Source organism: Callorhinchus milii, unplaced genomic scaffold, assembly GCF_018977255.1.
Source record: "Callorhinchus milii isolate IMCB2004 unplaced genomic scaffold, IMCB_Cmil_1.0 Scaffold4, whole genome shotgun sequence".
Classification (NCBI taxonomy): Eukaryota; Metazoa; Chordata; class Chondrichthyes; order Chimaeriformes; family Callorhinchidae; genus Callorhinchus; species Callorhinchus milii.
This window is the reverse complement of record NW_024704745.1, coordinates 69,444,800-69,455,977: the sequence shown is the minus strand read 5'-3', so window position 1 is coordinate 69,455,977 and position 11,178 is coordinate 69,444,800. Positions and strand designations below refer to the sequence as shown.

Sequence of the window (11,178 nt, the reverse complement as noted above, 5' to 3'; positions counted from 1 at the left end):
CATGATTAATGATTTTACTCCCGAGGAGCGACGAGGTTAAAGTGCGGAAGACTGGGACGTGTTGAGGAGGAAGCTGGACACGCAGTGCCGGGTTCAATGGGCAGGTCTGGATCTGGTCGCTCCCGTCTCCTTATCTTTTTAAATGCAAATCTTGGCTCGGACGAATCAGTTGACGTCACCTGGGTTTAGTTTACCATTACTAATAGAGCCGTGTAAACCATCCCTTAACCATGTGGGACACGGGCGGCTCGGCCTGATCCGCGCTGGAGGGACACACTCACCCACTCACACACACACACACACACACTCACTCACACTCAACACTCACTCACTCAACACTCACTCACTCACCAAAGGCGAACCAGGAAAAAAGATCCCCCACCCCCCCCCCCCCCCCCCCCCCAAAAAAACATTCGGGATCTCGGGATCCGGATTTCTCCCGAAGGCCAAAGGAATGCCCATTGCTCCCCATCGCCAACATGTACGTGAGCTATCTTCTGGATAAAGACATGAGTATGTACCCGGGATCTGTCAGGCACTCTGGTATCAATCTGGGAGCCCAGAATTTCGTCAGTCCGCCTCAGTACCCGGACTACACTGGGTATCACGTCCCCGGGGTAAACCTGGACAATCACCCGCAATCCTCCGGATCCTGGGCTTCTCCTTACGCTCCCGCCCGGGAAGACTGGAGCGCCTACGCCGGACCTACCAACACGGTCCACGCCATCAACACCTCGCCAGGGACAGTGGGCTACAGCCCAACAGAGTATAACTTGGTTCATCAGACCCCGGGATCCGCAGTGATCCAACCTTTAAATAACAGTGCTGTGGAACAGCTTTCACCCAACAGCCAACGGCGCAACCCTTACCAGTGGATGAGGAAACCCACTCAGCAGCCATCGTCCACAGGTAAGGTTTCTTGAGTTTCAAGTCAAGTCAAAATGCCTCCCCATTTTCACAAGTGCCTTTAGTGATTCCCACCCCCTTTCCCTTCTGTGGCTTCACAACAGCGCACAGGCCATGAGCGTAAGAGATCTGCAATGCTGTTTCGCACAGTATCCGAACACATCCGTTTCTCGAGAGAAAACTCCTTGAATGGTCTCACCTCCTCATAGGGGAAAAGAGGGGGTTTCTGATCGCTGGCTCTCTCTGCCCAAAGGGTCAGATCTTGGGGAGTAAACGATGATAAAATAGTAAATGTTAATCCTTTTGCATTTTGACGTAGCGCCTTCTCACGTCGCGGAGACGTCTGAAAGCGCTTCACGGAATATTCTGTAAAGTGAGTTAGTGTATATTTTGTGGGTCAAGTCAAATGCGAGTGTGTTTCCCCACAGCGAGGGTCGGTGATCTGCTTCCTTCTCCATTTATATTCTTTATACAACAACCCCCCCCCCCCTCAGATATTTACCCCCTCGCAAGGTTAACTGAGCACAGCTCTTGTGAATATTGTCCACGCTTTGATCTCACCGAGTCTCTATGGTTGACTAAGGTACAGGCTTCACCCACAGACTGGACTCGCTAAGAATTAACAGTTTTCATTGCTGCTCAAATGTGCTGAAAGCCCAGTCTCTCTCTTTCTCTCTCTCTCTCTCTCGTCTCTTGTTCTGGCTCTCTTTGTCAGAATCTGTACAACTCAGTATTAATGATGTTTGCCTTCAACCTCAAGTTTTCTTTTCGGTAACTTACTTTTTAAGAACTGTTGAAAATCGTGGTTCTGCTGAAATTCCTTGTAACAGCACTAAATAGCTTTTCAGCTGAAGGCAGCCAACGCCTCTCCTCGCCTTGATAGACCCTGAAACAGCCTTGGAGGAGAAACCTTGGGAACCACTGGTCGGATTTATCAATAATCTATTTATAATAAGTATGATTCTCCGCTAATGTGTCACGAAATTAGGGTTGAACACTAACACTGGTGATATCGTGAAGGAATGATTGGTTTCTATGAGGCTGCATTTTATTATCTGAAAAGTTCTTGTTCAGTGGATGTATTACACTGGCTGGCAAGCAGTCTTTAAATGATTAGATAGTCGCTACTTTCTCAAGTAGACACAAGCTGTTAGTGAGACAACATTATTAATGTGCAAATGAATGGTCGCACGGATTTTAGTGGTGGTTATTTCTGCTGCTTTCCTTCGCCTTCATTAACATCCTGATAAGGCTGTTAACGTGTACAGACATACTATAATTGCAATAATTTCAAACCCTGTTATCGACACTCGAAGATTTTATAACCAATTTCGGCCATATAAATCACTGAACAGTGGCGACTGACAATTGTTTCTGAGTCATTAAGCAAATACTTTTATTAGTGTCCGCTATTTCCAAGCACTAAACAACTATATTCCATTATAAATAGCCAATCTGAAAACTTTTACCACTCATACAGTAACGGAGAAGGACTTCCACACGTTGGCTTAGCTCTGCCTCATCACTCTGTGTGTGTGTGTGTGTGATTTTGACACATTGAAATCTCACATCTTCGCTGCTCATCTCACTGAAAAGTCTTTCTAAAGACTCTATCATAATATTCCGGTAATTTCAAAATAAGTAAACAATTGATCTGAACCCAAATTAAGTTTATTGTTTTAAATTTTAATGCATTTCACTGGAATGGTAATAGCTCTTTATAGGTGCCATCTTTTAGAAAGTTACACTGACTGGTCTCGGGACCTGAGCTCGAATCTGTCTGTAAGTCCGGGTTCGTCTGCAAAATAAAACACGTCGCAGGGAGGAAGGAATTGGGAGGGTTTGGTGAATGCAGCTGAAGAGATGAAGGGAGTGTTGCTTCATTGCTTTCCAGGTTTCCGACCTCCACGGCAGAGCGAGACTCCGACTGGAGTGAGTGAGTGAGTGAGTGAGTGGATGAACTTGTAGTTGCGGCTCTGGTTACAGGTCAAACACACTAAAAAGTAAAATGTGTAAACTAGTAAACACGAGAAGAGAGAGGCAGCACGGCTAGGCGCCGGCCTCACTTGTAATGTAAATGCATTTTAGCCCGAAGACGTGCTCTGTGAGTCGAGATCTGTTTTAAGTTCCTCTCTGCAAACTGCATACTGATTGCTGAGCTCTTCTCTGTGTCGTGACCTTTTTAACACACGGCTGCTTTGATGTACACCTTCTCGATCAAACCCGACCCTATTGTCCAGTGTATCTGCCGGAACAGGGCGGCGAATTTCGCAGTAAATAAAGAATTTTGACATTTCTCCACGATATCCCATTCAATTCCCAGGCCACCGGGAACGCACGATGCGAGTTACTTTCCACATTGCGCTGCGTTATCTCCAGCAATATTCCCTCCCCAGCAGAAATGTGCCCGTCAAAATCCCGACAAAAGCGCACTTGCTTTGGTTAATTTTGAAAAAAAAATGTTGCATTAGTAAGTCGAGTCTTAGACATCGGAATAATAACCAGATTTGCCAAAGTTAACAGAGGTGTTTCGGTTACAAGGCCAAGAGACCTAATTCGGTACTTCAAAGGTGAAATGCGACCCAGTTCTCTTTGGACGAGTAATACATAATTTCGCAGAAAATAAAAGGCAACACGACCGAAAACACCAGTGGTTACAAATACCCCATTCTCCCCCTTTTTTAAAAAAAATCTGCACCACGACCTTTTATTTTAACTGAATTATTTTCGTTTTTGTCCAGTTGTGTGAGTATTAAAACAAGCAAAAGGAGTCCTTTTTTATTCTATCCTTTTTTTTAAAAAGAGTGCTTACGTTTTTACCTTTATTATTTTTGCCTTTTCAATTCTATAAAGAATCATCGGGTAACATCGAGAAAAATACAAGTCAAGTAGTTACGATCGTTATTTGGGGATCATTTAAATGATTGAAATCGTTACTACACAATGAAGAGTGATGTGATCGATTCGTTCAAACGTTTCTGAATTTCAAAAAATGCCCGAAATATCTTTCCTCCTTCTCCCGAGTCAACCCATAGCTTTGAAGCATTGGGGTCTCCCCATTGAAATTCGTCACATTCTTATCCCCTTTAGAAATGTGGGGTTTTTTTTTACATGTAAATGCACTGGAGTTTCATGAAAGGTCCCGCCGCCACTTGTTCAAAGAGTAATGATTCAAACAGAATTGGGGCTGTTCTTCCAGCATTGAAAAAATGTCTCTTTGATAAGGTCGCCTTGTACTTTATTATTCGAGTTGTGTTCTCTTTGTTTACAGTTTTCCCAGATCAGACGTGTATCTTCACGGGGTACTTTTGTTGCGGGTTTTGTCAAATTACCTGAACAAAGTCAAAAGCCTTGCTGGCCGTGAGCACCTCACAGGCAAATCCCTGCGTTAAAAAAACATCGCCCTGATGGGGAAGTGCAATCGATATCCACATTCCAGAAACTCGCAGATTTTTAAACTCAAAATCCGCGTTTCAATTAAAAGATCTTTTCACTCGATCGCAGTTTTGCTGCACGTACTCAGTCGCGCCCACTCGCTCGTCTTGTCCTGTTCCTGGGAGGGTAGATTTTTTGGAGAGTTGTGCGTAAAAAAAACAAGGTAGACGGTCATGTATTTTAAATGAATCCCAATTAAAGACGTTTCACTCTGTTGGGTTTTTTAGATTTATAACCGCTATTTATTTTCACTGCGTAGTTGGCACTTTCCTGCAAAAAATGCATCAAATATCTAATGGCCCCGTATCTCAACGGGCATCGTTTTAGTCTTAATTTTCACCATTGGCTTCGGGTGTTATTTGGGGCTGGAGAGCCCTTTTCTTGGTTGGATCAAACGCGTACGAGATGAACATTTAAGTCCCGAACATTTGTCGCCTTCAATCTGACCACCAGAGATGGTTTGGAGATATTGTTTCACACTGTTATTCAAAGATTGTTCTCCTGCGTCACTCCCGAGGAAAATTAGCTTTGCGAAGAGCCAATGAATATTATTGTGAGGTGATTATTTTATCTCGTGTTCCAACTTTGATGGAAGAGTTTGCCGAAATACTTTCTGCTCCGCGTCAAGACAGTTTTGTGAGCGAGGATGGGCGAAAAATGCACCTGTTCCAATGCAGAAACTCTGTATTTTTTTAAAAACATTAACGAAATCAGACAGCTTTCCAAAATTAATGATCATCTTGAGGCTTAAGTATGATCGTTTGGATACGATGGACAACTTTAATATGAAGGTTATTGATTATTTGCAACCATTGCAAGCGTGTTGAAAAGTAATTATAGTAATAATCCTGGCATTTGGTATTAGCGCCTTTTATCATTTCGTTGGGAGACATCTCAAAACGCTTCACAGAATATAGTGTCAAGTGGATTTGACTTGTGTATTTTGAGGGCGAAATGGATGAACCGGTTAATTGGCTCGTCGGATGATCCCGAGCAGTTGCGGAATTTTTATTCCAACAATCTCGTCTGGTCTTTTAGAGGAATTATTTGATGAAGGGCCCAGTAAAAGGTGTGCCTCACGCTTCTAACCTGAACTAATGTGAAGTTGTAAAGGAGATACTCACCAGTCGTAAAAAAGGAAATGGAATTGGGAGGATGAGGCAAGGCAAAGGGAAATGTATTTTACGATACTCTGTAGGTTCATCCAGGCGGCTGTTGTTTTTGTGCCAGGGTTAAACATCTGGGCTTGGCTATCGATTGACCTCTTCAACCTTTTATTCTAATTTGCAAGGAAGATCTACTTTTCTTTTTACGATGTTATGTCCTACAAATAAATCTTCTTTATCTACGGCCACTTTGCCTTGGTGGATAAAATGAAGATCTTATTGGATCAGTGGTCTTGTTTAACCTCGCCCTTGCTCCAACAAATCACTATGTTTAAAAGTCTACAAGTACAAATCAAGCGAGAAGATGCGTAACATACACAAAGACTGAATAATCACCAACTCTGTGGAACATGTGGACTTTACAGAGTTGACATGTTTAGGAAGCTCTTCATGATCAATTAATATTTAATGGGAGTTGTTTTTCAGGAACAGTTCAAGAGCAAGAATATTGTGGGTTTCGTCACCACAACAAACCAAATCAATGGACACTCGACAAACTTTATGGTATATTTAATCAAATATATATATACATAATAGTGATCCATGTTATACATGTAGTTATAAGTCTATCTGTACATTCATTGGTTAAATTGTAAATCACTATTTAAATAGCATCAACAATTCAATAGTATTTAAAAGTAGGTCAATAGATAGCATCATAACATAGCGTTCTGTTCATTTTTAACCAGGTGCCGCTTTTTATTTACAGAAAAAACAAGAACAAAGGATAAATATCGGGTGGTGTACACAGATCACCAGAGGCTGGAGTTGGAGAAGGAGTTTCATTATAACCGCTACATCAGCATCCGTCGTAAAGCTGAGCTGGCGGCCAACCTGGGGCTGTCTGAGAGGCAGGTCAGTCAATAGTCATACAACAAAATCCAGGTCAAATAACCTGCCCTGCCACCCAAAGCCTTCCACAGTCTAAACCATCAACGAAGCTCTTTGTGAACATCAGTTGCTGTATTATTTTCGCTGCCCATTTCTCCTTCTATCTTGTGCAAAACGTCCAGGAAAGGGGGGGGTTTCATAAACTCCTTTTCCAGATGTTGGCATTTGTTCTTTAAAACGTTACCTTGTGTTTTTTGCCTGATACTAAATATTTTAAAAGATGAATTGTGTTTGATGGAATGATACAATTTATAGCAGTTAAAGTGTCATATTTTGCCTTTGAGGCTATGTTGGCTATATTTTCTTACAAAATACACAGTGGCTGCACTTTGCAATAAAATCATATGAAGCACTTTGTGACCTGATCTGAACTATATAACTGTATTGCTGCATATCAAATGGAAGAATTGTTCTTTTTAAATACTTTGGTGTTATTTTTAAACAAAACACAGAGATGAGAGATTAATTACAAAGAGAGACTATTTTCACTGATAGGGAGTGAGTAACAAAACATCATACATTCAGAATTATCTTCAGAAAAAAAAGAGGGATGTTAGAAAAATCTATTTTTCACAGATGGCTGTTAAAATACGGAATGCCTTGCTGTAAACTTATATTTGAGTTCATAAGCGTATTTAAAAGGGAATTTGATAAATGTATTAAATTGCATGGGGAAAGAGCAGGGTAATAGGATCAGAGGATATAGCTCCAGCGGGGAACCAACACAGACAGGATGGGCCAGAAAGCCTTTTTTCTGTGCTTCAGAATAGTTTAAAAAAATAACTCTCCATCAGAGCCTGTTTGTCAATTAGCACCAAATTACCCAGTTATATCAAAACTAAGGAAAGATTGATTTTTTTCATTCTTTCCAGAAATATTATGAATATATGGCAGCGAATCTAACATTCTGTAATAATAATAACCCTTGCATTTAATACAGCACCTTATATGTTGGAGCCGTCTCAAAGCACTTCACAGGGTATGCTGTAAGGTGAATACTGTGTATTTTGTGGGCTAAGCTGGCAACCAATTGTGCACAGCAATGTCCCATAAACAGCCATAGAGTGAATGATCACTTTTATTCGGGGGTTTGTTGGTCAGCACACCGGGAGAGAGAAACTCACTTCTCTTTTCAAGTATGCCATGGGATCGTAAACATCCACCTGAACAAGCAGAAGGGGCCTTGGTTTAACATCTCGTTGGATTCATCTCATTCTGCTAATATTATGATATTAAATGAACTGAACTGCATTTCTCAATGTTAGGAAATAATACAATCAGAACCGCGTATATTGGGGTATGATATGGTTATTAAGAGGAACGTAGCAGGTGATATTATTATCAACGCCGTGCCGTGTTCCTCTCCCCACAGCACACCCCCACCAACCCCCAACATGTATTTGCTACCAAAAAAGTAACAATCTTTGAAACGATATCTTATTTGTATTCATCCAGTCAGAGAAGGAAATATATTCTTTTCTTTAGTTCGTAAGTTTCCTAAAGTAGCAGGTGAGCGAAAATGATCACAGGTTGATGTATCGAAGCTCAGAGAGTGATACGGAGAGAGATGGGTGGAAACGTTAGCTTATTCAGCTAAAAATGTTTTCTTCACCTAACTTAAATAAAACTTGTAGCAGAATATCAGACGAAATATTTCATGGGTAAATTATTTGTAACATCCAAGTGTGGAAATGGTTCAAATGTATCTGCTTGGCTTTTTGTATTAAAAACACATTTCCCCCCTGTGTACACTTGACTGCCATCGATTCTTTTCAAATTAATCGAATTGATGGCAAAGACGCATAGTTAAAGACGATTTTAAAGCTTTTTTTTTAACCCCCACCATTTCTGATTTTTTTTAAAAAAAGGTAAAGATCTGGTTTCAAAACAGAAGAGCAAAGGAGAGAAAGATGACCAAAAAGAAATTACAACAACAGTCTCAGCATGGCTCAGCTCCGACCCCGCCTGGGACAACAGCTTCTCTCTCAGCTGCTAATGGTGGGCTTCTGGCTGCTAATGGTGGGGTCTTACCGGGAACCATCCCTCAGTGAATGTGTCTCCTCTTTACTCAGCTGTAACAGCACACAGATAATCACAAAGAGACAAGAGGAGGCAAGAGGACTCTTTAAACGAGGGCTCTGAATTCTTCACACGTGTCCAACCAAAACTTTTGACAGCACTCCATTCCCAAGGAAATATTTTGAAAACTTTTGAACTTTTTTTTTAAAAAAAACTTTCTTTTGTGTGAATATTTTATTCTCGACTACGACAACCAGCAACTACAGGAATCTCTGAAGGACACTGACGATTTGCCAGCGTAATGTTACTGACTGTAATTTTGATCACTTGTCACCTTCTATCCGTGTGTTTCAGTTTTTAATACAGTGAATTATTCCATATACTGTATCGCAGTTCTTAACGTTAAGTCTTTGTCTGGTTTTGCGAGATGCTATCAGATGCACTTCTGGTACCAATGGTGAAATGGAAACCTGATCTGGCTCTACGATTGTACTGTACTTATTTCCTTCATTGTTTTACTTTCCAATGTATATACATTCGATATATTCCCCCACTCTCCTTAAAGACCGGTTTGTAAATCTAAACTGCCTGTAACCAGGTCCGATTATTATACCAGATTTCCAGCATCTGCAGGACTTTGCTTTCGGATTATGAGTAAATAGATTTTAAAGGTTGATTTCTGAAGGACAGAGATCATAATTAATATTACTGGATGCTGGGCTTAATTGTAAATTATCAGTGAATGCAGCCCATTCATATTATTATATACTTGCTCTGTGGTTTTGAAGTTGCTAAAAAAACATCCATTTGGGTTGCTTTGGGAACAGAGAAAAGAGGACTTCTTGGAAGATAATGGATTGGTTTTACAATAGTGCCATCATTCCACAATTGATTTAACGATCTGCTAATGTTTCATCTTTTACTGCACAGCAAGATCCCTGGATTTTAAAACTGTTTAAAGGTTACAATTATAATGCCTCGAGCTGGTAATCAGCCTTGGGCCAGAGTGCGGAGCCTGTTTACAGATTACCTTTCATGTGATGGCATTAGATTGCCAACGGGTTAATAATATTCGTTGAAAACAAATGTAGAAAGTTGCATCTGTTGGGTTAGTATTCCGTTGTCTTTGTTGTTTGCTCGGTGGAGAAACACGTTTTCAAAGGCAAAAAAATTGGTACCAGCACAGAAGTGACTGCAGACCTGGTATTTAACCTTTTGTACTGAGTGATACCACAGTGCCCGCTGAGCGTATGTAAGGGAGTAGATTAGGTCAGACTATCACTTTGTTCATTGAACAGCAAAGCGTACTTTGATACTTCCTACATGCTATCGAATAAATAGAGCTAGATAATTGATCTTATTACTGATGAGTTGACTGGCGTTGCTATGCGTTGCTGTGAAACGGGGGATCATAAACTGCCTTTGGTGACAGACCTGAACAGGAGGGCTGTTTGAACACTGGTTCCAGGGCAAAAGTCAGCATTGTTCTGCTGGGGACCTTTTGAAAGTCGGCGATGCAAAGTCGGAACAAAATATGAGCATCCATACATACAAGGGAAGTGGCGAATCATACAAAGTACCGCAAAACATCATAAATTAGGGGGAGGGGCGGTTTATTGGGGAGGAGGTGTGAAGATGACTTTGGATGAAAGAGTGTACAATTGGAGTACACAAAGACCCAACCGTCTCGCTACTAAATAAAAATGTAATATTGCTGGCAGTTGTCCACTTTGTTCCATAATGTCCACTCCTTCGTCAATCAGGTTATTAATAAACAGGCTCTTGACATAAATAAGCCTGGAGTGTTACTGCAACATTTAGGGGTTAACAAAATAAATAAATGAAAAGCTTGAGTTCATCTTGTCCTCCTTTCTGGGAGTAATATTGTGATTCTAGCCTCTGATAATCCATTACGGTTCAATTCCCGAGAGCTGACACCCTGTTTGTGTTACCTATTTCTCACAATTATTTTACAGAAATTTTACTTTTACTACTATTTAATTTAATTTATTTCTTTGCTTCTCCTGAGGCTATTGACTCATGTTGGATTAAGGTTTCACGGACACTTGTACCTCGGTCAATAATACTGACAATTTGGCACGACTGTGCCTAAACTAGTAAGTGGTGGTGTGACTATGGCAGGTATCTGTGCTCAAAGTGACCAGCGAATGATTGTGGTTACAGCCTCCAGGGGTTGCTAACATACAGCAATTAGGGGTGATATTTTAAGGATTGTGACACAAAACTGATAGCAGACAGCCAGTGAGAGCAGCCAAGAAAATAGTTGCGATCCCACATCTGAGAGCAATATCAGGGAGTTTGCAAGTAAATATTAGCTTTTAAATTAGCGTAACCTTTTAGAATCACACTTATAATTTTGTTTTTACAATTTAAAAAATGTCCTCCCTTTTCATTTTTGTTTCACAAGTTCGAAAGGTTTGCTCTGCTCGGTTTGCCTGCATAAAATCATGTATTAATGTCGTGTTCTTCGCGTAGAATAATATCTCAAAAGCGAGTTACAGAGAGAGATCGGGTGGAACACGGAGCAGAGGAGGGGGAAGGGAAGGTAGTCAAATGTAGACTGTAGGTAGTCAAAGAGGCAGGTTTTTAAAGTGGTATCTAAAGACAGGTAGAGAGGGGCGAGTCAATGTGGCAGAGGGAGGGAGCTCCAGAGATTAGGTGTGTAGAAGCTTATGGCTCGGCCACTGGTAGTGACACAAAAAGGGTGGGGATGTACAGCAAACCCGAGTTAGCCAATCGC

At 41.1% G+C, this 11,178-nt stretch overlaps 1 protein-coding gene across 2 annotated transcripts; it reads left to right on the top strand.

The window, feature by feature from the left end:
- Positions 1-410: 410 nt before the first annotated feature.
- LOC103183249 (homeobox protein CDX-1) lies at positions 411-10,270 on the top strand. 2 transcript variants are annotated; one of them, XM_007900609.2, is made up of 4 exons: positions 411-909; positions 5,934-6,011; positions 6,217-6,362; positions 8,267-10,270. In XM_007900609.2, the coding sequence occupies exons 1-4, from the start codon at positions 480-482 to the stop codon at positions 8,447-8,449; spliced, it is 837 nt and encodes a 278-aa protein (XP_007898800.2). In that variant the 5' UTR covers positions 411-479; the 3' UTR covers positions 8,450-10,270. The 2 variants fall into 2 exon arrangements, with proteins under 2 accessions (XP_007898800.2, XP_042190674.1); XM_042334740.1 differs by lacking the exon at positions 5,934-6,011.
- The last annotated feature ends 908 nt before the right edge of the window (positions 10,271-11,178 follow it).